Below are 27,333 nucleotides of genomic sequence, written 5' to 3'. Positions count from 1 at the left end.
GTGGGGAGGTGGGCGGGGAAGGAGGCAGGTCCAGGAAGCCGGCAAGGGGGAGGAGCGGGGCTAACAGGGAGGTGGGCGGGGCTACGGCGCTGGGGCCCAGGATAGGGAATACTGGGGCTTGGACCCTGAGGACGGGAGGAACATGCAGTCGACAAGCAAGCAGGGAGGAGGACAAGGGGTGGGGCTAGAGCCCTAAGGGGTGGGGACGGGGCGGCCTCTGGGGGCGGGCACTTAAGAGCCAGCCATCCGGATTGGACGGAGGAGGGGGGGCGGGGACGTGAGGCCGGCGGAGGCGTCTTGTTGCCCGTTGCTAGGGCGGCGCGCGCCTGGCGACAGAACGCCGTGAGTCCGCGCAGGCGCCGTTGTAGAGCGCGGTGTATTGTGGGATGGGCCGGCGAGCTCGGCGGCGACGGCGGCGGTGGCGGCGGGAGCGAAGGGGCCGGGCGGCGGCCTGAGGTGGCCGGGCCGGGTCGGGGCCGGGTCGGGGCCGGGTCGGGGCCGGGGCCGCCATGAACGCGGCGGTGGTGAAGCGCACGCAGGAGGCCCTGGGGAAGGTGATCAAGAAGCCGCCGCTGACGGAGAAGCTGCTGAGCAAGCCCCCGTTCCGCTACCTGCACGACATCATCACGGAGGTGCGGGCCCGGGCCGGGAGGGCGGAGAGGAGGCCGGGGACTGGGGGGGGGGGGGGGCGCCCCCCCTGCCCGGCCCGCGCTTCCGCGGAGGGGGGCGGCTGCCCCGCGGGGCCCTCCCGGTTCGGGCCGCTCCCTCCGCCTGTGCAGATCGCCTCTCACGCTCCCGGCCTGCGAGGGGACCCTCTCTGCGGGCGCTGAGCGCGCGGCGCCGGGCTGGCTGTGCGGCCTTTGGCTGCCGCGGGCGCGCGGTCCCCAGGCGGCTCACTACCTCCCGGCACTGGGCCCCAGGAGCACCCTCTGGAGGGGCCGAGGCCACTTCACAGGCCGGGAAATTGGGGCCCAGAGCGTGGGGGGGGGAGGGGCAGCGGGGTCCGAAGCTTCTGGCTGTTTGGGGTGGGGGGAGGCCGGGAAGCGGAGCGGCCCCCAGCAGCGAACTCCCAGGTTCGTCCCCCGGGGCCTTGGCGCGCTAGTTTAAGATCGGGGGAGCCCCGCGCCCGCGTGTGCCGACGTCTTCACTCACTCACGGTGACCTGGGTCACCCCAGGAGGGTGACTCGCTGACGTTCCCGCGGGGGTGAGACCCGTGTCTCCAGGGTTCACAGGAGGAGGTCGGCTGGGTCCTGGGGCTATTGAGCGGGGTTCTTTTTTTTACTTGGGACTCGTTTAAGATTTCTCCAGATTTGGCGCCTGGCTCGATGGCATTTCTGGGGCAGCGCTGGCCGGGGGCGATCCCGAGCCTGGGGCTCCCCACCTCTCCCAGCTTTGTCCTGCATCACCCGTTTGTTTCTCCCGATCGCACCCCTCCTCCATCCAGCCAGGCTTTATGACAAAGATTAAAAAAAGAAAAGGTCAGCCAAACCAAGGACGCGCCAGTGGTGGCTGGCGGCGCAGACGTGTCCGGCCCGGGAGGAGCTCTTCCCCTCTCCTCTCCTCTCTCCGGCCCAGCTCGGCCATGACAATCACGCAGTGTTCGATTTCTCTCCCCTCCTTCTTCATCTGCCTTCCTCCCTTCCTTCCTTCTCTCTTTGCTCCCTCCTTTCCCGCTACCCTTTTTTCCCCTTCCTTTATATGATTTTTCTGGCTCTGCTTACTTCACTCTGCACCTGTTCCTGTAAGTCGTCTGCTGTTTGCATTCATTAATCCAACTCTGCCTTTTCTTCTTTCTTCAAGCTGAATGTTGATCTCCTAGCAATGAGGTTTTGAATGAAGGGCTTCTTGAATGTATAATCCAGTGGCAAATAGACCTGGAAAGAGCTAAAGCTTTGGAGGTTTCCACTTAAACCTGTTGCTGACTCTAGAGTGGGGATGCTTTCTAGTATGATGTTAGTAATTGACCTTTTCTTTATCTTTTGAAGGTAATTAGGATGACTGGTTTTATGAAGGGTCTCTACTCAGATTCTGAGCTGAAATCTGATAACGTTAAGGTAGGTTTGAAAGCATCTACCTGCCTTGGTCAATGTTTTTAAGTTAATAGTTTTTTTTTCTTCCTCCTCCCTTAAACATCTTCTCAAGGATAATGCCACTCTCATAAGTTGCAGATAAAAAGGTTAGTCTTTGATTTCATGTTCTGGGGGAAAACACTTCAGTTCTGCCACTTGCCCCTTTTCTGGAGGGAAAAATGATGATTAAATGACAACGTGAGATGGTGAAAATAGCTCATTGCAAACTTCATTTTACCATTGGTTAAGAGATTATTAAGATAGCATCAGTGAAGAAGATGATTTATTTTACTTTTCTTTTAGATGCAAGGAACTCTCTGAAGCCATATTCATTCTTTTCTTTGGAAGTATGTGATGCACATTACTTTCCCGGATACCTTCTTTATACTTTTCTTGTCCCTGGGCCCTTTACTAGTTAGCCCTTATGCCAGGTATTAATAAAGTCTCACAGGGCTCATCAGATAAATAGTAGAACAGTGTTTTATAAAAACTAAGAAAATATTTTTCTTTAGAGAAAGACAGTTGGAGATTTTTTTCTAAATTATTTGGAACCTCATCTATGATTCATTTGTGAATTTGTTTATTATAAGGGAATAGATTTCTGATTTTGTACCGTATGTGATCACTTGAGAGGAAGTGGGACCTGGGGAATATGGAATCAAGATGACCTCTCTTTTAAACCGACCTTTGACCTTCACTAGCTGTGTGATTCTGGTCAAATCTCTCCTTCAGCTTCCCTGAGTCTCAGGCAGCTTCCAAAAATTCACCTGCTAAGTTTTAACTAAGTAGTCAGTTTTGCATTGGTAGAGAGTTCCCATGCTAATGAAATCAGATATTTGCATATGATCTTATAGCTGTACATTGTAGTGAAATCAGCAAAGACACTTTACTGTACATGCTTGAAACTGTTATTCTGGTAGACCATCTGAAAACTACTATTTTAAGCTTTTATGATTCTTAAGGGAGAACAGACCTGGTAAATCAGAATGCTGCCTTAAAGGCTCTCCTCCTGCTGGGTGTCACTGGTGAGCCCACCTCCCCCCAGTGCCAGCGGAGCAGACTGGGCAGCTCACCCTTGTCTCTTGTATCACAAGCAGCTGTGATTTGGGGAGAGGAGATCTTGGACCCCTGTGAGTTTCACCTCAGTGGTGGCACCAGGAGGATATTCACAAGATAGGCTTGGGACTGTCCCCAGAACTGAGCTCCACTGGGTCTCATCCAGCGCTGGCCTCACCTGTTGGCCTGCCTCCAGGATTTGTCCTGTGTACTGATGTCTTAACTAACTCATGGTGACCTTGGTCATCTGAGAAGGGTGGCCTGTTGATGTTCCCATAGGGATGAGATTTGTGTCTCAAAGGTTTATGTTAGGAGATCAGTTCAGTCCTGGAATGTATTGAATGGGATTATTTTTATTTACTCACACAGATCTAGAATTTCTAAATGTGAAGTGCTCTTCAATTTAGCCATGTTTATTAGTGATGAGAACTTTTTCAATAGAACATGCTTAATGCTCTCCATCCCCAGAGAAAGAATGGATGGTGTCTGAATATAGGTTAAAGCAACTTTTGTTTTTTAAAGAACATGTTAAAAATGATATAAATCATGACTCTAAATATTGTATTTTAAATTTCAATTTATCAGGATAAAGATGCCAAAATTAGCTTCCTTCAGAAGACCATAGATGTTGTGATAATGGTTTCAGGAGAACCGTTATCGGTGAAGCCAGCAAGAATTGTGGCGGGACACGAACCAGAGAGAACGAATGAGTTGCTCCAAGCGATTGGAAAATGCTGTCTCAATAAGGTAATGCTTCAGGACCCAGTTACAACAGAGGCATCAAGACCAGGAACCCATCATATAGAGAAGAATTTCATGACCTTTCATCTTTACCATGCACCTAGGGGCCTTTTCCCTCTTCCATTCTCACTTCCACAGTGCTCCCCAAGGGATCCTCTGTTTCTGGTGCACCATCTGCAAAACTGGGGGCAGGCTGAAGTCTTGATTTCCCTGCTTTCATTCCCCATGAGATGAGGTCAGGGGATGGATAGCTTCAGCCCAGGCCAGCCTAGAAGCTATGTAGGTCTCTTACCTAAAAGCCTCTCCTTCTGAAATTCCAATTAGAGATTCATTTCCTTTACTGAAAAGTATTACATAAATGTCTGTCAGACTAAGTCTCATATCTTGGTGTGTTACTTTTTTATTCTTAATGGATATTTTATTTGCATATCACCTTCCTTGTTGAATTTATCCTGTCCATCTTCACGGAAGGTTAAATACCTCTAATTCTCACTTTCTAAGGGCAGTAGGGAGGAAAGAAGAGACTGCCTTTTTCCTCTGGGGCCGAGCTTGGCACTTGTAATTGGTGTCAGTTACTTTAATCAGATAGTCACCCTCTGGAAATGGAAGTTTTCTGTGTTTAGGAAAGGGAAGGACTAGAGATTTTAGGGTCCAGGCAGACTTTGGGGCAGGGCGGGGTGGCCTCTGGACAGTCAGGAGGAAGATGAGGGAGGGGCAGTGAGTGGAGTCAGGGGGCAACAACAGAGATGGGTCTAATTTGCCAGTTTTGCCTAAGGCTCTGGGGGCTCAGCTGCTTGTGTGTGTGGGAGCCAGAAGAGGTGGAAGAGCGGTAACCTCGGCGTCTTGGTTAGGTCAGGCAGGACGGGGAGAGTCTGTTTAGGTCTGTCTCTTGATCTGTTTAGAGGAGGAGAAGAGGGGAACCGGGAACGGACCAGAAATTGGATGAGGAGGAGAACCTTCTCCTCTGCTGTTGTCCTGGGACTTCCCCTTGCAAATCCAAGGAAACAAGCATGTATTAAGCGCCTATTATGTGCTGGGTGCTGTGCTGAGTGCTGCACAGGCCACGTTAAAACAGAAGCATCGAGAGTGTGAGCATAACTTACAAAAGAATCTCGTGAAATCACGTGCCATCATGGCTATTAGCTGATCTGGTCCTCGTAACCACCCGAGGGCATAGGTGCCATATTATCCCTATTTTACAGTCGAAACTGAGGCAAACAGAGGTGAAGTGGTTTACCTGAGTCACACAGCTAGTAAGAGTTTGAGGGCACATTGGAACTCAGTTCTCCTTGACTCAAGATCTAGGCTTCTATCTGCTGTCCCACCAAGCGGCCAGCTCAGTTGCGGAGCTAGCAAGCGGTGAGAATAACGAGACGGGAGTGTAATCAATAGTCTGTTTATTACAGGACCATTTCATACAGAGCCAAAGATGCAAGGAGCTCACAGAGTTTTTATGCCCCCCAGGAGAATGTAGACACCCCCAAAGAATGCAGACAATGTAGAAAGATCCTACATGTAAGAAATGCAAATAATGTAGAAGGAGCCTCCCTTAATCCTGTTTACTATTTACCCTTGCTTAAAGTTAGTTACTTATTAGGGTATTATTCTAGGACCATATCCGGAAGCATAAAAAAAAAAAAAGATTACATGCCCTCTTGCTATCTGCCCGGTAACCTTTGCAGATAACTGTAGAGGACAGGGGAATATACCTAGCGAGGTCAAGGGACCCCAAAACGTTCCCTTCATAACACATCCTCTTGCTTGTCTGCCCTGTAGCCTTTCAGATAATAATATAGGGAAGGGGAACGTTTCGTTAGCGAAGCCGAGAAACTTCTGAAAGTTTGCTACACCACTCCGCTTCCCCAAACTCAGAGTTTTAGAATGTGGCCCAGGTGCTGATCTCTAGTCCCTGATAAAGCTCCTTCTTGCAAAACCTTTGGAGAGGAGGGGGACATGCTTCCCTGTCCTGAGTGGCTGCAGCTCACTTTTTTCTGTAGGCAGCCATAACCCTGCTGATCAGGAAGTCTTGGAAGTGTGCCCATGATGAAGTGAGGGGATGGATAGCAGCTCTAGACAGATGGCATCTTCCCTAGCCTTCCTCCTGCTTTTGATCCCATATCATTTCAGAGGCTGGGGCTGAACTGAGTGAAATGTCCCCAGTGGCTTGGAAAATATTAGCACCTCCCCCTCTTAAGTACCCAACCAAGAGCTCCTGGAACTTGGGTGTCCTCTCTCCTTTACATTGGCCTTGGGGAGTGGGGCCTGAAGATCGTTTTTGCTTATGGCTGATATCTCTTCCCCCAGACCCTCTGCTGTCTGAATTACCTGCCTTGGTGAGTGTGGATATGTCCTCCTTGATCCAAGGATGGAAGGGAGAGAGGAAGGCTCAGTGCCCCCTGGAACAGCTCTGCTACTCAGATGTCATTAGAATGACAGCTCCTTGAGGTCAGGGACCATTTCCTTGTCTCCGCAGTGCCAAGCACAACACCTGACAGAGAGCAGGGACTGAATGGGTTCGATGCTTGTTTCCTGGGTGATTGAGCAGGGTGTTTCCTGGGTGATTGAGCACAGTGTTTCCTGAGTGGTTGAGCACGATGTTTCCTGGGTGTGTGCCCCAGTCCGCCCCAAAGTCTTTACAGCTTTAAGGAGGGCTCTGCACCATGGGGGTAGCTTCTGTTTACACTGACCTCACTTCTCCACAGCTATGACCCTGTGAGGTAGCCCTGGGCAATGGGCTGATATCCAGGAATCTAACAGAGTAAGCCATCTCTTAGCAGCCTCACCAGGCCTCCAGCTCTGCTGTACTGAGTCAGGGTCCTCAGGAAGAACCCAGCAGCATGGGGTGTTCTCAGCATAGACTCCAGAGCAGCAGGTCCCAGTTATTCTTGGTTCTCCCCAGCCTTTAGTCTGAGCTACAATGTCCCCCTTTTTAATTCCAGACCTTTTGCTGTTACTTCCCCTGAGGTGTTCTGTGCTCTAGCCTACTGACTATACATAGCATGTTAGCTTCTTTAAAGGCTCAGCTCTAAGGATATTTCCTCTAGGAAGACTTTTTGTCTTTCTCTCTTCTTAAAATGACTTAGCTGGATGCATGTTTTATTGCCTTAGTAGAATATAGGTGCCTGGGAGGCTACACAGGATAGCACCTGGCACACAGCAAGGGCTTCATCGAGGCTGGCTGAGCTGGGCCTTGCCAGCCAAGCCCAGTTCATGCAAGTGTGGGTGTGGTGAAGAGCCCCTGAAGCCTCAGGCCTGAGTCATTTGGGCTGTTTCATGTGGGTACAAAGCAAGATTAGGCATCTCTTTCTTTCCAGTTCACCTCAATGTCTAGATAAGTGTAAGGCACATAGTAGGCTCTCTCAAAGAGAGAGTGTAAGGCACAAAGTAGGCTCCCTTCTCTCCTTAGACAGGAGGTGATTGTCTGCCTTTCCTTAGAGCCTCTTTTCTCCCATAGAGAGGGAGATCTCCAGGCTCTTGGCTGACAGGCCCTAATGCTAAGTGCATGCTTTGGGGCCACTTGAGGAGTCACTAAGCCAGACAGGCTTGAGAGGTCACTTGTCTGAATAGTATCACCCTCTTTTTACTGCCAAGGACACTGAGGCTCAGGGACACGCAGCGGCTTGTCTTCCGTGGTCATGTAGCTCAGCAGAGGGCAGAGCTGGGGCTCCTGCCACCACATCAGCATTATTCTGCTGCTCCAAGCTAGTAAGCTGTGATCAGCTTGAGGCACATGCAGCTTGAACTGGGGGCAGCGTTGGTGTAAGGGTCACTTTGTCAGCCTCCCCAGCCATCCCCTTCCATAGTCTGTGAGGCTGTCCTCTGGGATTTAGGGCCCTTTGTTGGAGCTTTAAGATGCCAAGGCAGCATTTGGCCCTTCGAGCTACGGAGAGAGAGGTGGTGGCCTTGGTTTGTAAGGGCATCTCGTCTAGACTGGGCATCTTAGATGGTCACCTTTGGCACATGGATCTGGTTCTGCTTTCCAGCCCCAGGATCTCCATGTCCCATCCGTTTATGCAGCACATGCTTTCTTTGCATCTAAATCCGTAGAGGTCTCCACACTGACCTCAGTGGTGATTTCAGTGGTCCAGCGTCCATGGCTTCTCAGCTGGCATGACTCTGACCTTTGTCCTTCTGCCAGTTTGCCTCAGAGAACCCACTTAAAGTGCTAAGGACTTTTCTCAGCTTCTCTTGCTGAATTTTTCTCTTCTCCATAGGAGAGGCCTTTATAACCCCTGAAATTTTCTAGCCATGACCTAGCTTGCCTTGTGAGGTAGTGAGCTTTCCCACTCTGCAAGTATTTAAGCGGAGGCCGGGTAACTGTTAGCCATATTGCAGAACGGATTCTTGTTTCGTAAGTCTATGAGTATAGGAGAGAGATGTTCTTTCTAAGTGCCCCAGTGCAAGATCTACTGTGCAGATTTAGACAATGCTGCTGTGATGCCTGTGGCATAGTGTATCTGCCAGAGCAGACCAAAGGCACCTAGTGTCAGGGGTCTGGGCCTTGTTCTCCCAAGCTTCCAAGCTTGTATTTTGTTTGGTGATTTTATCATTTGATTTTCCTGAAAGGTCTGTAGGATCTTGTGCTTTGGTAGGAAGAACCCCATACGGGGGGCAATGCCCCGAGGTCTCTGCTTCCTGGCTGTGTGGTCCTGGGGGAGTCACATCACCAGCCTCTGAGCCCAAGGTGCCTCATTTGGAAAATGGGCATGATTACACCCTCCTTGCCTGTTTCCCAGGATTGTTGTGGGTGTCACATAAGAGATAGGGATAAGGACTGGATCTGATTCGTGATTTCATTGGCATGGGGGCTTCCTAGAAGAGAAACTCCCTTCTTTTCAACTTAGAGCATTGCCCAGAGTGCTGGAAGGTGAAATCATAGATCAGCTGGGGCTTGAACTCAGCCCTACCCATGGTGCCACATGACCCTTCTGGGAGCTAAGGAGGTGGGCTTTACACATTTGGATCTGGGTAGAGGCGCAGCTCACCAGCTGTACAGAACACTTGCTTAATACCTGTCGGATTTGCTAACTCTCATCTTAACTTTTCCTTTGACTTTACTCCCTTTGGGATCTGAAGCTCTCAAGTGATGATGCTGTGAAAAGAGTTCTCTCTGGAGAGAAAGGGGATGCAAAGGGAAAACCTCCACTGGCCTCCAAAGCCCAAGAGCTGGATAATAAGGACTTTAAGGAAGAAGAGCCACGGATTCATAAGGATAAAGAGGTAAACGGGAGCCTCCATTCTCTCTAAAGGGAACCTGGCGGCCTTTGGGGAGCTCGTGAGAGAATGCATACTTAGACTTTACTAACTTTTCTTTGCTTATTTACTTGTTTAGGATAGAAGGAACTCTGAAATCAAAGACAGAAGCACAAGCCGAGAACGCAAACAAAGAGAAGAGTCTAAAGATGAAGAAAGCAAACAAAGAGAAAAGGACAGAGACAATGACCGGGAGAGGCACAAAGAGCCCGACCGGGACAAAGTGAGAGATGGGGAGAGAGACAGAAATAAGAACAGAACCAGGCAGGAACGAGAGAGAGAGAAAAGCCGAGACAAAGACAGAGGCGACAAGGAGAAGGACAGGAGGAATGATGGGGGGAAAGAAAAGGACCGGTTGAAAGAAAGGGACAGAGAGAGAGACCGAGACAAGGGGAAAGAAAAGGACAGAGAAAAACGGAGAGAGAGGGTGAAAGATGGGGAGCACTCAAAGGAACATGAAAAGGAGAAAATCAAGGAGCAGGAAAAACCAGAAAAAAAGGTAAGTGCCTTCATGGGGCGGCCACTTTGGGGCCTCAGCTCTGGAGGAGTGAGGAGGACGGAGCCTCTGCACAATGGAGTGTCCATGAAGTCAGCTTTCCTGCCTCTGCTCTGGCCTAGGGGCACAATGCAAGAGTTCACACGAGCTTGTTAAATGCCTGGTCCTATGTTAGGCATGATTTAATGGTGGAATTCTTAGGCTTGTTGAGGCTAGGTCTGGAGCCAGGTTAGTCTGGTGTGCTTTGCAGCCCATGGCATTGTCACAGTGTTAAGTGTTTGTCTGGGGTCCGTAGACCTTCATCTCTGTCTCATTTTTGACTTAAAGTTAGAAGACCTGAGTGCTGTTGTTTCCAGCTCCACTGCTGATTGTGATCATGGGTTTGTCATAGAATATCCCTGAGCTTCAGGAAGGTCTGGGACTGAGTCACCTCTGAAGGATATCAGAAGAGGTGGTAAAGGTTTCAGTGGTAAAGGAATTAAGAAGTTATGCAAACGGGTACTTGACCTTGGGCTATAAGAAAGATTTTTTTTAAGGCATCTGACAAATAACAATAAGGTATCATCTAACTGGAGGTCTTGGAGATTGACATCATTTGATTTATTAATCTAACTCACATGTGATTAAACAGAAAACAGAAGAGGTTAAAAAAAACAATCTGTGTTGCCTTCATTACCCTGGGAGGTACAGTGCAAAGGAAGTCCTGGATTCAGGTGTTTCCCGTCTTGTCTCAGGATTATCTTTCTGAATATCAGTTCCTCCTGTAGGGCTGTAATTTAATTATTGAGGTGGAACTGGAAGAGAACTTGGAGATCACCTCAGCCAGTCATTTCTTTTCATAGATGAAGAAACTGCCTAAGCTCATGCAGGAAGCTGGCCAGGATGCCCACAGTGCCCGGCTGTTCTGGTCTCTTGGCCCTGTGTTGCTTACACCATTCTGTACTGTGGCTCCCCTTGTGTAGATCTCAGAGGCAGAAGGCCTTCGATGAATTTATACTAACTGTGGGACAGAACCTGGGGTGACTTATTTCTTTATTTTAGTCCTCAGTAATGCTTTCTTCATTTCTTCCCTCTGTATGATTTTTCTTTTTCCTTCTAAACCTGGAGTGGTTTAAAAAAAAAATTTAGGGTAACTATTAATTAAATTCTTGTTTATGAAGCTTTAACTGTACCCCTAAGAGAGCAGGAATTTTACTTTTAAATATTTCCTTTCATATAACCCTTGAAAAAAGGTCCTGGTCTATGTTTTATAAAAACCTGAGGGCTGTTACGACTTTCAGAATTTGTAATTGCTTTCACATGTGCCTCATCCTTTACCCTCTCCTTAGGAGGTTGCCTCACATATGGCTAAAAAGTGCCTGCCCTGTAATGGATGGCACTTTTCAGAATGCAGTCAGTGAAAAGAGATGTTTTTCTTCGGCCCTTTGAAGTAGCGACTTGAGATGTGGGCCTTCTGGAGTTTCTGTAAAGGACTGACTCCCACACAACCAAAAGATTCCCTGCATTTCTATCAACCAAACTTGGGCCAGTTGGAGCCAGAATATGCTGCCTGCATCAGCCATTTCAGTTGTGAAAAGCTGTTTAGAAGCTTTTGGGGAAGGCTAGAAGCCAGCTTGATTCTCATCAGCACAGCTTGCTGGTCACTTACGAAATTATACTGAGTCTTGTGATGTGTGGGGCATTTTTTTTTTTAAGAATTGGGGTTAAGTAACTTGCCCAAGGTTACACAGCCAGTTATTTTTGTGTGGGTGTTAAGTATCTGAGGCTGGAACCAATCCTGGGTCATCTCGACTCCGGGGCCGGCGCTCTTCCTCACTGCGCAACCTAGCTGCCCCTGTGTGGGGCATTTTTAAAGGCAGCTTGGCGAGGGTTAGAGTTTATGTTTTGTGCCTCCTTGGCACTCTCTTGGTCTTGCCTGTTACTGTTGTTGGCACTTAGAAGCCCAAGGAGGATGTTTTTCTGAGGTAGGGCTGTATATCATAGGACTCCTAGGTTCACAGTAGCCTGTGGGATTGGTAGTGGGCTTGCTGCCCTCTCTGGGCCATAAATAGCCAAAATGATTTTCCCCAGAGAAGCATCAGAAAAGATATGAACTGATGCATATTGAAATAAGCGGAATAGTCCCTCCAACCTCTTGCTTCTGGTTTCACTTTCTCCAGCACATCATGTGTCCACAAAACTGAACCATCCAAATTCACAATGTAAAAATGATTTCATTCCAGGTCATTGCCAATAGTGCAAGAGGTTCTTCATTTTATAGTCCTAACTTAGTCTAATAAAATGTCTTTAGTCCAGAGAAAGTCTTAAAAATGAAGAGTCTGCAGATGTGGTAGGTCTCAGTATGAATGCTCCCTTGGTTCAGAAATATTCGAATCCATTAAGAAATGCTTTCGTCATATTAAACTGAAGAACATTTAATTAAATGAGATCGAATGTCATTGATATCTTTTGTTTTTACACCACCTATATTTCCTTCCTCCTAGAAATCCATTCCTTACGATAAAGGAGGAAAAAAGCTGGGGATGGGGTGGGCTTGGACAAAAGTTCAGCCAAACTAACCAATATGTCAGACCTCTAACAGTGTGTTCAACATTCCACACCCATAGAGCCCCAGCCTGCAAAGGCGAGAGGGAAATGCTACATCTCACTTGGGGGGCCGCGGGGGGGGGGGGGGGGGGAAGCTCAGTCATGAGAATTTATAAATCTGCAGCATTCCATTTGCAGCTGTTTTGTTCTTCCCTTTGACATCACTGGAGTCATGATGTGACTGTTCTGTTCATTCCACTTTGCATCAGTCCATATCTCTTCTCATGCTTCTTTGTCATTTCTTATAGTGTAGAACGAATCCATTGTATCCGTGTGCCATGGTATGCTCAGCCATCACCCAGTTGGTGGGCACCTGCTTTTCATCCCTTTCTTTGTGACCACTCAGAGGGCTGCTGTCCTTTTTTGGTCTGTCACTTCCTTGGGTGCAGGCATGTTAGTCACTCTCTTTGCCTTATTACAGTTGCTTTCCAGAATAGTTGAACTGAAGAAATACTTCAGAATAACTGTAGATAAAGGACCTCTGTTCACTTGTCAGAAGTTCCAGGAGGGAAAGGGTTGGGGTATTTAAGCCGTCTTTGTTAACTGCTTTGCTGCCTTCAAACAAATCTGGGGATTCCCCTGGTTAGCCTCCGTGCTAAAAGCAACCAGTGGCATTCAGTGGAAAAAGCAGGAGACTAAAATTTCTAATGAACTTCAGCCCCCACTCACCCAAGACAGTGGCTTTATGTAAGCCACCTGACTGGTACCTTGATTTCTCAGAAGCAAAATACTTTGCGTGGCCCGGGGTATTTTTTGTGAAGATTAAATGAAATATCATTTATCTTCCAACTTAGGAAGAATCCCTTCGTTCACATTTCAGGGAAACACATATTTTGCCAGGTTTGTCTTATTTGAACACAACATTGTTTAATGGGTTAAAATACTTCAAATCTAATCTATGTGAGAGTGCTCTGAAGACAAATACAATCCAGCAGCTAGGTCTCTACCCCAAGGAAGTCATGAACAAAAAGTATGCACCCAATGCGCAACAGTTCGTGTTAGAAATCTTGTAAAGGCTCTATCAGACTTTTACCTACAATGAGTAGTATTTATGAGGGAAACTGATGGCCCCCGTTAGGCTTTTGAGACTGCTTGTTAGTGTTTAAAATAACAACAAACCCAGACGTTAATATTCTGTGATCTCACTCACTGAGGAAATAATTATCTTATGGACGCTATGTCAAATATTTTGATGTTTTCTTAGTTGTTATGTTACTTAAATATTCCAAGGTAAAGAAAAAAAAGTGTTTTAATCATTTTGTAGGTTACAAGCACAGTGGAGAACTTGTCAAAAAAATTCTTAGAGTCGTCTATGAAAGACACCAGAGTGGAAATGGACAAAGAGGTAAGCGTGGCAAAAAATGAACTTAAAGCTTTAATATATTAGTTAAGACATTTTGACTCGCAGCAGTTGTAATAGGGGACGTTATGGGAAGACTGCCTTTGTTACCAGAGAGTGAAATTGCCTGCTCGGTGTGTATGTGCATGTGTGCAGTGTGCATGCGTGTGTGTGTGTGTGTGTGTGACAGAGATGGAAGGAGGAAGAGAGGAGAGAACAGGTGCACACATCCATAGCTGAGGTCATGAAGCAAAGGAGGAATAAAACATTTTTAAAGGAAACTTTAAACAATCAGACATCATAAGCTTTTACTCTAAATTTCTTTGCCAAGTTTTATTGCTTTTGTATATGCTCAGGATCACAGAGATTTTCCTCCACAGCAGAGCCTGAATTTGATGTCATTCAGATTGGAGCCTAAGGGCTGCTGACAGGGCAAGAGGATATTAAAGTGTAGTCCTTAATTTACACAAGTAAATTAGCTTCCATTCTGACCGGACCTTGTTGCGGACTTGGGTCCGTGCTTTCTGGTGTCTCTGGGAGCCACATTAATACTAGGCCTCTTCATCTGCTCCCACTCATGTGCTTAGGTTACATGGCCCCAGATAGGCCCTCTGTCCCCTTCACTACAGAGGCTTTCTCTAAACCTTTTATTCCCTCCTCTAGTTCCCCCATAATTCCATTCCTTCACCTCCTAATTGACTGAGAAGATACAAACCGTTTTCCGAGAGCTTCTCCTGCAAACTTCTTTATTGACTCCCCCAATCTCTCTTCCTTTACTTCAGTCTCTAATGAAGAGGTGATCCATCTTCCCCCCCCCCCCAAAGCCAGCTCCTCTGTGACCTCATCCCTTCTTGTCTTCTCCAGCAGATTTCGCCCCGAGCAGTTATCCCTCCTCTCTAATCTTTACCTTCTCCCTACTCCCCCCCCTTAGATCCTCCCTAGGTCCTGCCACCTCCTCACACCCGCCTCCTGGGCCTTTCTCTCCGTTCTCCTTTTCACACTTGTTGCCTCCGCTTCTCACCCCTCTTCTTTAAGCCCTCCGCAGTCAGCCCAGCCTCCCCTTTACTCTCCACAGTGCCCAGTGAGCCCTTCGCTGCCATCTCTCATGTTCTTTTTTGTGTCATCTTCCTCAGTGTGGATGCCCTGGGAGGCTGTCTCCAGAGCTGTCATCTCTGTGCAGATCTCACTTTCCAGCCTAGTCTCCCTTTGCCCAACTCTGGTCCCACATCTCCAGGTGTCCGTTGGGCATTTCCATCCCAAGCTCAGTATGTCCACAGTAGAGTTCATTTCTGCCACTCCCCGTTCCTCCTTCAAACGGTATGATTTGTGTGGATGATAGTGCTGTTCTTCCAGTTAAGCAGCTTTGCAAACTCAGGACAGTTCTCAGTTCCTCCCTCTCCCATCTCCACACATCGAGTTAGCTAGCACTCTTGTTTGCTTTCAGCTCCACAGTTTCGGTAGTAGCTGTTCCATTCAGTCTACTCGTGTAGCTGTAGCAGACCCTGTCACTTTTCCTGGACTACTGAAATCCTCTCCTTTTTCCCCCAGTGCATTCTCCATGAAACTCCCAGGATGACTTTGCTGAGCCACTGATCTGTGTCACTCCCACCCTACACTCCCCTCACACACTCAGTAACTCTGCTTCATCCCCTTTGCCTCTGGGATCAAACACAGTATGTCCCAAAAGTCTTAGTGCATTTTTACCACTGTTAAAGCTTCAGACTGCACTAAGACTTTTGGGACCTCGTGTATTAAGTCTTCCATTTGGCATTTAAACCTGAATGGGAACTCAGCCAGTTAGGGAACTCAGCTTTGATTGCTGGAAGCTGCCTAGTTAACTTGGGCTTCTACTGGCTAGATTCCTTCCTTCTTTCCTTCCTCCCTCCCTCCCTCCCTTCCTTCCTTCCTCCCTTCCTCCCTTCCTCCCTTCCTTCCTTCATCCAAATCTTAAACCTGTTTTGCTTTGGAGATCATAGATTAGAACACAATAGGTGACTGCCCAAGCACCACTTAATGCCTATAGTTTGGGCCCTCCTGGCTCTGTCTCTATGTCAGTAGTAATTCTTTCTCTCTTAACCAGAAACCCTGAGGGTATCCCCCTTCCTGTTTGATTTTTTTTTAATTTTTAATTAAAGGGGCCATCCCTTGACTGATTTCTTAAAGAGGCCTATTCACTGAATGGCTGTTACATCACTCAGAGTGAGAACCTGAAAAGACCTTAGCCTAAGAGGACCAGGGTCTTACATTGCATCCTGGGTCATCTCCAGTCATCTTTTTTTCTTTTTTATTGTCAGATGAAGTTGCTTTATTTTCTGTTTTTAAACATGTTTTTCTTTATCATGAGGGAAGAATTCAGTTTGAAATGGGGGAATGGTTTTTACTGATTTTGCTTTCAAGAAATGATGTTGACATAAAGACAAAAAGCATCAATAACAAATTTTTTTTAATTGAGGTCATCTTTTAACTTTAGATTGCTCATTCATCCATCTCTTCCATGCAGTCTTTCATAACTGGCCCCATGTAGAATCCAGAAATGATGATTACATTCATACCTTCTACATTCATTTATGTATGTTACAGTGAGAAGCATGGGATTGCAATGGAAAAGAACATTGAATTTGTGATCAGAAGAATTGGGTTCAAATCTCACCACAATCATTTACTGTGATATCAATGTCTTTTGTCTCTTTTTTTGCAATCCCGGAACTTAGCTCAGTGCTTAACTTATAATCGGAACCTAATAAATGTCTAGTGACATTGACAAACCTCATAATCTTGCTGAGTTCAGTTTCCTGTTCTGTTAAATAAGAAGGTAGGATTAGATGGTCTCTAAGACATCTTCAGCTTCCAGACTTGTGCATATTCCCATTGAAATATTGTCATGTCTCTTGAAGTCAGGAAGTTCCTAAGCGCACACACACACACACACACACTCACACACACTCACACACACACACACATCATCATCATCATCATCATCATCTAGGGCTTTCCAAGCCCAAGAATCTATGCCACTGTGGAAAGCAACTTGGAGTAAGACAATATGGCGTGTTAAGGAGAGTACAGGATGATATGAAAGTAGACATAGGTTCTGGTGCTGGTCCTGGTTCTGCCATTAATTCACTATGTGATCTTGTTCCCTTTTCTGGGACTCAGTTTCTCCATAAGCCAAATTATGAGGTTGGGAAAAATGATTTCTAAGTCTCCTTCCAATTCCATCTTTCTATGATTCTGTTGGAGAGGGCTAGCAGAGCTTCATTCTTCATTCTTCCCTCTTCCTCCCCAAGCTTTTAAGTTACTTAAGGCCTCCTCAAGGTCATAATCGCTGTCATAGAACACAAAGAATTTCTGCCACCGTAGCTCTGTGACCAGCTTAAGCATGACATCATTGAGGCGAACGGGTGGACGTGAGGCCAGTGTGTACTCCTCCCCTTCTGGGTTGGGGTTCAGGTGGCATGCTGTTGGGGGGAGCCCCCAGGGTTACGTTGGATGAAGAGGTGCAGGATGTGCATGGCGTCCGTGAGCGACTGCAGAGCGTTGGCAGATGCACATCCTGTGGACGTAACTAAGGCCAGGATGCCCTGTGTCATCAGGTTGCAGGCTTCCTGCACTGCCTGGAAGGGGTTTTTGGCCTCTATGAACTTGATGGAGTAGGTGATCTTCTCACTCTGCAGAATGTCATCATTGAGGCTGAGGTCTGACACAGCCAGCTGGAAAACCTCGTCGTCCTTAGCTTCATTCTACTCAAATATGGCACCTGGGAAGATTCAAGGAGAGCTTGGGGGGGGGGGGGTTCCCAGAGCCGGTACCTCATCAGCACCTCATTTGAAAAGGAGCCTGGCAGGATTGTTTTCTGGGTCTTCAGTTGCTGTGACTACTGGCGAAGCTGGGACTACAGCACCTTCAGGGACAGTTGCCCACTCACATCTTCATCAGAGTTGTTGCCACAGACCATGGCTTCAGGGGTGGGACTAGCCGTCTCCAGTCATCTTGATAATATTTGGGCCACTGGCCCCAGATGGCTCTGGAGGAGAAAGTGAGGCTGGTGACCTTGCACGGCCTTCTCTTCCTCGAATCCAAATCAACTGCAACTCATGTCATCTTCTTGATGATGGTCCTCTTCGAAAACGAGGGACAAATATAACAACAGCCAGCCTACCTTTCCAGCCTGATTTCATGGGACTTTGTTTTATGCTTACCTGTGTTCCATCCAGAGACGCCTACTGGATGGACTTGCAATGTAAGTCTTTCTCCGACTTCATCGCTGTTCCCATTCCCTGGAATGTTCACCATCCTCACCATCACCTCTTGGAATCTCCAGATTGCCTGAGGTCTCAGCCCTAGTGCCTACCCCAAGAAGAGTTCTTTCCAGATTTTCCCAGCTGTGCCCCCCTGCCCCCTATTTCTTTGCATTCATCCTGTATTTGTACATGTTGTTTCTTACATTAGAATGTCAGCTTCTTGAGATCAGCATTTGGTTCCCTTTTTTGTCTTTGTAGCCCCAACATCTAGCAAAGTACCTGACGGAGAGGAGTTTAATAAATGCTTGTTGGTTTGAATTGAATGGAAGCAGACTCTTTCTGTAACTTGGTAGATAGCACCCCCTGGAGGCTGGCATCTCCGTGGTTAGCTAGGCTGTGCTCATTACCGAAATGCTCTCATTGGAGCAAAGCGTTGAAGAGTGTGTATTTTGCTTTGCTGGGCCAAGTGCTTTTTAAAATAGTCAGCAAAAGATCGATTACATGAGATCTTATCTCCTCTGAGCTCAGGAGTCAGTCTTGAAGACTAAAGGTGTGGTTTGTTGCAGAACATCATTTATGAAAGCCTGCTTTTTCCCTTCTGGGATTTTCATTACAAACTCATTTGTAGATTGTGCTCATAGAGATTATAGGCGTATGGTTTGACAGTTAGTGAGAGCCTCTCAATTGTTAGTACTGGGGTTTTTTAAGTACTTTGATATTTTCCTTTCTTTTAGATATCTTGGAAATTGAGCCATAGTACTTTTAGAACTGTTACCTCCAGTAAAGATTTCTTCTGTGTGTAATTGGCCTTGTCCAAGTTGCTTTTCCTTGGTTTTCCGAATAGCAGGACATTTTCACTTCTCACATAGTATATCGGGGACTGTGGTGTTCAAATTTAAATTAAAATGCAGTTCCCCTGTGCTGACGATGGAAATAGTTTGTGTAGACATGCTGCCTGACCTGTTGGGCTTTTCTTCAATTTGTTGCCTTCCAGTTTCACAAAGAAATCTGTGTTTTGGTAGGGGCACTTTGGGTTTCAGGCCAGGCTTTCCTTCCCTTCCCTGCTTTTTCTGGGAGGTGATGGTGCCCTTCATTTGACAGCCGATGTTATAACGTTTTGCACATGAGTTACATTTTCAGTTATCATAGCCCTTGATCTCCATGTCTTTAACGTTAGCAATAAGATCACATGCTTGTTGGCTGGTGTACTGCAGGTCTCATTGTTCCTCAAATGTTGTACAGAATTGCCACTTGTGTGAAATGGGAATGGGCTGGTTTGATGCCTTTTCCTTTCTCTCTCACCTGGTTTTAAGGATAGTTCGTACCGGGCCAGTTGTGATCATATGCAGGATCTTCGTATAGTTATTGTTTCTTCTTTAGGATTGAATTTCACTGTTGCTTTAGTTAGTTTATGTATGGTCTGGTCATACACAGAAAACATTTGGAAATGATTCTCACCTTAGTAACCAGTAACAGGATCTCTGTCGCTTACGACAGAATTTCATTTTTGGTCATGTTTGCCTTCCATATTCAGCACCATTTTTAAAGGTGTCATCTTCCTTCTCCATTTTCTCACATTCAGCCGTGTAACAACAAAAAAGAAAGAAAAACATCCAAGCAAACCAGCCAGCGCATCATCTGAGTCTGCCATCAGATGCCATGTTCACCAGGCACACACATGCCTCTGCCCATTTCTCATCTCTTGTCCAGGGCCAGGCTTGTTGGCTCCTTCTGAAAGAAAAAGTTGTCAGGCTTCTGAGGAACCTATGAACTTGGACCTTTGTTTCTTTCTTACTTTGGGGCCACTGAGCCCTATGCCTGACGTGGGCATGTAAGTGTTTCAGGAACCCCAATAAGCAGAGTCCCTTAGTGGGCAGTCTGGAATGAATTCACAGGCTCAAGCATTCTTTAGGTCAGGATGGTATAAATTTATTGTTATACTTTACAGCGGGCAAGAGTTCTTAGGGAACCTGCAACCTTAAAGGGGTACATTCAGAGTTTTTATATGATATTTCACAGTAAAACATATGCCAATTATACTAACTAGGTGAGTAAGGATGAGATTAGGGAGGCATTAAGGAGTGGTCAGTATTTAAAGGGACATGTACTTTTAACATCTACTGCACAGGTGTATTGCCCATAATTCACTGGGAAATAGCCCAAGGGGGTCTGCATTAGAGGTGTGGTCTGAGGCTTGAAAAGTCACTAAGTCAGCTACCTCTCTGGGCTTACTGAGAAATGCCCAGTCTGACCATCAGTGTCATGCTTGACAAGATGGATGTTGGGAACCCAAGCTAACAGGGTGTTTATAATGGGCCAGGGAGTTACTTATAGACAGTGTAGTGAAGGATTCATAGGTGCAGCTGGTTATTATACCAAGGGGAGATAAACAGTTCATGAATGGCTGCTAGGCAGAGTGCTGGAAGGGGGAAGGGGCAGAGGTGATGCTCTGAGGCTGGGGCGATTTTATAAGTGGATGTTCAAGCACAGGCACCCCAGCACCCCATCAGGCCCACCTTCACATTACTCTCACTGATGAAGCTTTTTGTCGGATGCACAAACAGGAACAAAAGATTAAACATAAAACTGTAAACTCCTGATATTTCCCATTTATTTGAGACACCACTTGTGTGTGTATGTCTGTGTATGTGTAAACACACATGTAAATTTATAGAGGACCGCTGATGAAATATGCTGATGATGACTTTTTATTTCACCAAATTTTATCTTCTTTCATTTTAGCTCAATTCTATAAATCACTTAGAAGAGAAACTTAATACCAGTTTACAGCCAGTTAAACCATTTTGTTTTAAAGAAAACTCCCATATTAGTACCCATTATCTTAAAACCAGTATTTAAAGCCATTTTTTTGCAAACATTCTTGTTTGTTTTGTGTCAGAATGTTTGAATGTGATATGGATTTGCATGTCACTGTGCTTTTAGCTCATGAAATTGAAAATCATTTAAACATTTCTTTAAATCTGTAATCATACAATGAATCTAAATCTTGAGTTGAAATTGAACTTCCTTCTTTTTTTCCTGCAAACATCATCCAATGTCATTCTGATAATTTTGATGCCCAGAACATGTATGATCACTGAGCGCTTCACTTGGGATTCAGCAGTCTTCCATTATCAAAATGGACACATCTTTATATTGATCTATCTTTTGAAACAATTATTTTATAGTGAAATGTAATAAGGTTTTACTCACTTACAATGTGTGATGATGTGGATAGGAGCTAAGCTGAATAGCTGAATATAGTTTTACATCATTTATGGAAAAAAAGCTTAATCATCAGTATTTTAGGGATAACATTTAATCTACTTAAGGCGAGATTATTTTTGAGCCCTTTAAAAGCCTATTTACATGAAAATTGTCAATTAGCAAGTAGTCTTATCTATTAATTTTGTTCATGTGGGTATACAAGGTACGCTTAGTAATCCTTCTCCATGCCTGCCCTGGACTTATTTGTATATTTGAGATAAAAGTGTATTTGTCTGAAAAACAAGTTACTTGCACTGACTTCCTTTAGTCTGCGTAAGGAGATTCCGTTAGTTTCTGTCATTCTCATCTGAAGATTCTGACCAGGGTCCCTGTGGTGATGTAAGCCGGTGCCATCCTCGCCCGCAGCCCGAGCTCTGAACACCTTGTCATTGCTCAGACTCTTGATTTTTCCTCTTTCTCCTTTTACCAAATGAAAAGTTATCTGTTGTCTTGTATGAAAAGGTTAGGATCACAAAATGATGTGATAATGTAAACTGCCCAGACTGGACTCTTATTGAAGGGGCTTAATTCACTTCCTGGCTATGTTGATACAAGCTCCTATATGTTCAGCATCCCATTTAGCCTCTTCCAATAGTGGAATGAGATTGGACAGGCCAGTGGGATTGCTACTCCATGCATCTTGCTGCTTATTCACTCCCAAAGACAAATGTTGCAAGCCAGCATTGTTTTCCAAATGGATTGTGAAATGAGTGTTTCTTTTTATGTGTTCTAATATCTCCCTTTCTCTTTTCTTTAAGCTTGACCTTGCCAATCGAGTCTCTAGGTCATTGACAGCCAAAGGATCAAGATGGCGATCCAAAAATCCAGTAGAAGGTACATTGGGACCTCTGCTCTAAAAATGTTTGCTTTTCTGAGGATTACCACAGGGTGGGATTTTAATGAGAAAGGAGCTTAGGCAGCAAGAATGTGGTAGGGAATATCTCCAGTGGGTATTCTTGGTTAGAATAAATGCCAGTGTGGTGTGGTGTGGTGTGGTGTGGTGTGTGGTGTGGTGTGGTGTGGTGATGTGTGGTGTGGTGTGGTGATGGTGTGATGTGGGGTGCTGTGGTGTGGTGTAGGGGAGTCAAGGAATGAATGACAAGCTATGGAAGAATTTTTCATTCGAGAGACACATCTCTTATGTGTTTCCTCCAAGTGGACGTTTGTGATGGTGTGCTGAGCAGACTTGAATAGGCTTCTGAGCAGACACTGACTCCACTCTCCAAGCTTGACTGTCAAAGCTTAATGACAGTGTGTTAGAGAGCTGACACTGGTACATCCCAAACCAGAAATGTTATTCCCTCGGTGTGAGTCATGGGAAACTTCCATTAGACAGATGCAAGTCAGAATGGGCTTTGGGGAGTTTGGGGTCCAGTCTTCTAGCTTGTATTGGGTGCTGCTTGAGTGCTGGCCAAGGACTCCACTTCCCTCCGGCGCCTCAGACAAGGTAGACTCCAGGTTTGTGTCTCTGAATTCAAGGTCTCCCCTGTGCTGCCCAGAGTGCTTCTCTTTTCCTGCCCTTTGCCCAGTGGTCTTCTCTTTAATGTGAAAGGAGATAGACCAACTTTGAAGTTCTTAAAGTAGTTGAGAATTAGGTGAGAAAATAATGAGAATTAAGTCTGTACAGGTTTCTCATCTGTCTCTCTCCATATGCTTTTAATATTCCCTCAGAGCCCAATTCTTTGATCCATTTCCAAATGCACCTTCCCCTCGCCCCTGTATTATTAGAGCCTACTTTTCCAAGAAGCACATTGCTACCCAAAAGTATTAAGGAAACTGTTCTTCATTGGCAGACAAAGCCTAAGGGAAATTGAGGCATAGTCTGTAGAAGACACAGTGACCTCTAAGTCCTGAATGGCTCAGTGATTAAATACCATGACATCTAACTACAACCACCAGGGAGTTGTTTATTAATGTTACCTCTTATCCGGGCCTCTCTCCCTTTGCCCTTCCCAGTCCATCCCCACAGCTGACAAATGGATGTTTCTGAAGGACAGGTCTCAGCATGTCATTCCAGAGCTCAGAAAGTCTTAGTGCTTCCCTCTTGTCTCCAGAAAAAAAAAGACTTTTCTGTGTTTGACCTTGAAAACTCTCCACACTCTGACTCCTGCCTGCCTTTTCAGGCTGATTGCATGTGATTTCCCTTTGTGCAGTCTGGTTTCCAGCCAAACTAGCCTCCTCTCTGGTGCCCATATATGATGTCCCTCTATGTGCCTCTGCCCAGGCTGTTCTCGCACTTGCAGGTGTGCTTTCCTTACTGACACCTGGAATCCCTGGCTTCCTTCCAAGCACAGCCCAAGGCCCCCTGAAGGAGGCCCAGCCAGAACCCCCCCACCTGCCAGCGACCCATCCCTAGGACATTGGGGGGACACACTGATGTGGGTGTGGTATCGACTTGTCCATGTCCGTGTTGTTTTCCTCCACCCCCCCAGCCCCAGTGTAGACAGGGGCTTTCGTGTTTTACTTGGTAGCCCCAGCACCTGGCACATTGTGGCTGCTTAAGAAGGGCTTCCTGATGGGGACGGCCGGGTGGCGCAGTGAGTATAGTGCCGGCCCGGAGTCAGGAGCACCTGAGCTTGGATCCGGCCTCAGACACTTAACACACACACACACATAAAAACTAGCCGTGTGACCTTGGGCAAGTTACTTAACTCCACTTGCCCTCCAAAAAGCAAAAAAATAAAGAAGTGTTTCCTAAATGCGTGAGTCCTGGGGCCAGGAGAAGCCCGCTGGTGCTCTGTGCTGCATTTTGGCCATTCGGTCTAGTTAGAATAGCATCGTGTGTTTGGGAGGGTCCTTCGCCAAACTGACCTCGCACTCGGCCCGAGCAGCAACGCTGCTGCCCTCATATCGCTTCTTCCCCAGTGACTGAGAGTTCTACAGCTCCTGGTAGGAATAGCTTTAAATTAGCTTTAGTATTTGAATGGAATATCACTTGTAACTTGCTCCAAGTTCGGCACCGAGAGTACATGAGCTGCATCTCATGTAGAAGAAAATGAATGCCCATGATGCCAGCACCCAGCTGTGCAGATCTTATTTGGGTGGTGGAGCTGTTAATGCTCGTTCTGCCCTGGACTGTGTCGCACCCTCCCTGTCTCCATGTTGTGATCCTCAGGGGAGGGAATCAGACGAGGAGTCATTGACAGTCAGCACTTACGTTGACGAGCTCTGAATGCCACGGATGGTGGTTTTCTGGGCTGAGTCTTTGTCCTCGACTGACCGCAGAGTCGCAGGTGACGCAGCTCTGCGTCTTCATTCTCATATGGTGCGGCCAGGGCAGGAGGAAGCTCCAGGTGAGGAGTGAATGGATTACAGGGTATGATGCTAATGGGATGTAAGATCTTCCCTGCCCCGTAAGGGGGCTTGTTTATCAGGAAGGTTCACCCTTTTGCTACTCTGCAATTAGGCAGTGGGTCAGGAGAGTCGTGATGCCCTCTCGCCCTGAAGAAGTGTGTCTATACGCTGAGGTTAGCATTTTGCTTTGGGCCTCACTCATTGGAACAGTGTTCTTGTGATTTAGCCAGATGAGACTCTGATGTTGGGGCTTCTCTGTCTGGTAACTCTGTAAGTATTCCCTTGGTCAGACAGTTAGAAGCCCCGTCTGTTGGTCATTATTCCCCTGCTTGTATTTTCTCTATTTTCTTTGTTTGGTGCTTGGATTTTCTCTGTAGTTTATGGTGCTGACTTTTCCCCTGAACTGATGAATGTAATTGAAAAGATTGTTGACCCGTTGAACAGCTATTTACTTTCCTAGTAAAGCAGATGTAAGAACCTGTGCTAGCAGCTGTCCTGGTGATGCCAGTGTGGTTAGAGGGATCTCTTGTGTGAGATCTTGTGTGATCTCTTGTGATCTCACAGTGTGGTTGCCGCTACAAGCGATTAGAATGGAAATATGGTTTTCCTTTAGATGATGTAGGAAATCAATTAATCAACAAGTGTTTATGGGGCACTTGCTGTATACCAGGCACCGGGCTAATTGCTGGGTCTATAAGGGCAAGAGAGGAACCATCTTTGCCCTTGAGGTACTTCCATGCAAAGGGGCCCAACAGTTCAATTTCCAGGGATGGGCTGTATATGGACTAAATGAGCCCCCAAGGCAGTTGGGAAGGAAGAGAAAGCTTGAAGGGCCTTAGGGGGGTGATCAGGGTGAGGCAGTCAGGAAGAAGGATGCTGGTGGACACAAGGGTCCTGGAGATGCCTCGGACGGCTCTGGGAAGGCCCCGGCATCAGGACCTCAATGAGTTTTTCCTCTGAGCTTGTCTTGAGTTGGTGTGGCTGGGGCAGCCCCCAGGGTGGGTGTCCTGCTCCAGTGGGCTTCTCTGCAGATGCCTGTGGCCTAAAAGCTTATGTCTGTGCTGTGCTACTTGGTGTTATGAGACATGGGAAAAGCCCTGTGTAGCCTGGGGCGTTCTGGGGCATTGTCCTGGCTGGCAGTGTGGGCAGTGGATGCTTCATGAGCACTGGAATGACTTTTTGAGAAGTCTTCTTTGCTTACTCATAGGTCCCCCCTTTGGGTTAGGGTGTGGGTGTGCTGTGTCCCTCGGACAATAGACATTTCTGTGTGTATATGTTCAGTGTGTGTCTCAGCTGTAGTGAGAGGCAGCCAGGTGCAGTGGGTATAGAACTGGCCTGTGCTGGAAAGGTGAGGCTCAAGGCCCGCCTTTGATGGGGGCTGATTGGGCGACCCCAGACCATTCAGTCTCTCGGTTCCCTTGGCAACTCTCTGATGCTGCAAGATGCAGAACAGCCCCCCCCACACACACACAGAGAGCTAAAGGAAGCCCCCAGGTACAACAACAACGACAACAGAAACAGTAACAGTAACAGCAGCAAACACAAAACTTCGTCTTATATTTTTGCTTCAAGAACAAAAGAATGCTGAACTATCAAAACCAGCCTTTCCCTGAAACACAAGAGCTTTCTCCTTTCTTCAGCTCATGCCAAGGAGGGGTCAGCTGCGTGGGTGCTGGTGGAGCACCAGGCCATGGCCCGGCCTCTGGCCTAGCCTGGGGGTCCTAGTGTGCGGTGCGTGTGGGGCTGCCAGCGGGGCCCTGACCTGCAGCCAGTGTGTCAGAGCAGGGCTGGCACAGCTTTCCCGTGGGATTGCCCATGCCATCTGCGTCAGCTTCCTCCCCTGCACGGCGCTGCTTTTAGTCGATGTCACTAACTGAAGCACAGTGTTGTTTGTCTTTATTTAGATATTAAATTTAACAAGTCAGCTGTTTGAAAAACTTAAACCACATTTTAACATTTTATGTGAAATATTTTATGTCAGGAAGAAGGGAGGCTAATATTGTCTCAGCTAAGACTATTTTAGACCCAGTAATGGTGGGACTGATTAAAGATCCGGACCAGCAGATGGCATCTCCCGAGATAGGTAAGGACCCCCCAGTGCTACCTCAGCCCTTTGAGAATCTCCCCTGCTCACCATTATGTGCTCTCTGTCAGCTCTTAGAGGGTGTTGGAGGCCATTGCTTCAGCATCACTAATAAAATGGGTAAAGGGCCCTAACCCTTCCTAGTGAGCCTTTATGGGCCTTCTCAAGGCTACTACTGCTCATAGTGTCAGCCTCGCCAGCTCGTCTGCTTGGCATCACACAGCCTTTGGGAGAGCAGGTGGGTCAGAGGGGCACAGATCAAGAGCCCACACACCTTGCCTGCTGTGAGCTGTTGTAAGGAACAGGACATTACATAGGCCAGGGTTAAAAGTAGGTGGTGTTTACAGGGAATGCTGGGGAAAAGTGGCTTCAGTGACCCTGGCCAGGTAGGACCTAGGGCCCAGTGTGTAGGTGAGTAGACAGCTCCAAGAGATACCCGGGTTACCACCAGGTGGCAGGTGGTTCCCATGCTTCCCTCCTTATTGATGACACAATCTGAGGCTCTGGGAGCAGCCACGTAGTCTCCCCTCTCTTGCCTGCCCCCCATCAGTGAACGTGCTGCTTTTTCTTTGAGATTGTCCATGATGGACAGCAGCTCCTTCCCCTTTGGGTAGGCTCGCTGTGATATTGAGCCTAAGGCAACCATGCTACGTTTCACCCCTTGTTCTCAGAGTTCTGTGCCCTCTTCCACCTTTCAGGTGCTTTGAGGCAGCCCTCATGGTTCCCTTAGGTTTTTAGTATCTAAAATAAAGAGAATTGGGTGGCTCGGTGGTGCAGTGAATAGAGCACCAGCCCTGGAGTCAGGAGGACCTGAGTTCAAATCTGGCCTCAGATACTTAACACAAAAACTAGCTATGTGACCTTGGGCAAGTCACTTAACCTCAATTGCCCTCCAAAATACATATAT

At 46.9% G+C, this 27,333-nt stretch overlaps 1 protein-coding gene across 10 annotated transcripts in view; it reads left to right on the top strand.

The window, feature by feature from the left end:
- The first annotated feature begins 423 nt into the window (after positions 1-423).
- TRAF3IP1 (TRAF3 interacting protein 1) overlaps positions 424-27,333 on the top strand; it is an 83,351-nt gene continuing 56,441 nt past the window's right edge. For 2 of the 10 annotated variants that reach the window (XM_069103125.1, XM_069103124.1), the window contains exons 1-7: positions 430-632; positions 1,987-2,055; positions 3,712-3,873; positions 8,944-9,087; positions 9,200-9,619; positions 13,467-13,547; positions 21,808-21,883. In XM_069103125.1, the coding sequence (XP_068959226.1) occupies positions 510-632; positions 1,987-2,055; positions 3,712-3,873; positions 8,944-9,087; positions 9,200-9,619; positions 13,467-13,547; positions 21,808-21,883 (1,075 nt within the window). In that variant the 5' untranslated portion in view covers positions 430-509. Of the gene's footprint in view, positions 633-1,986; positions 2,056-3,711; positions 3,874-8,943; positions 9,088-9,199; positions 9,620-13,466; positions 13,548-21,807; positions 21,884-26,324; positions 26,427-27,333 lie in introns of all 10 variants that reach the window. The other 8 variants (XM_069103118.1, XM_069103119.1, XM_069103128.1 and 5 more) reach the window with 8 other exon arrangements.

The sequence above is a fragment of the Petaurus breviceps genome, unplaced genomic scaffold (assembly GCF_028583685.1).
Source record: "Petaurus breviceps papuanus isolate PSGF00001 unplaced genomic scaffold, PetGlider_PUasm1.0 567, whole genome shotgun sequence".
Classification (NCBI taxonomy): domain Eukaryota; kingdom Metazoa; phylum Chordata; class Mammalia; order Diprotodontia; family Petauridae; genus Petaurus; species Petaurus breviceps.
The sequence above is the reverse complement of the archived record's forward strand: the minus strand, read 5'-3'. Positions and strand labels throughout refer to the sequence as shown.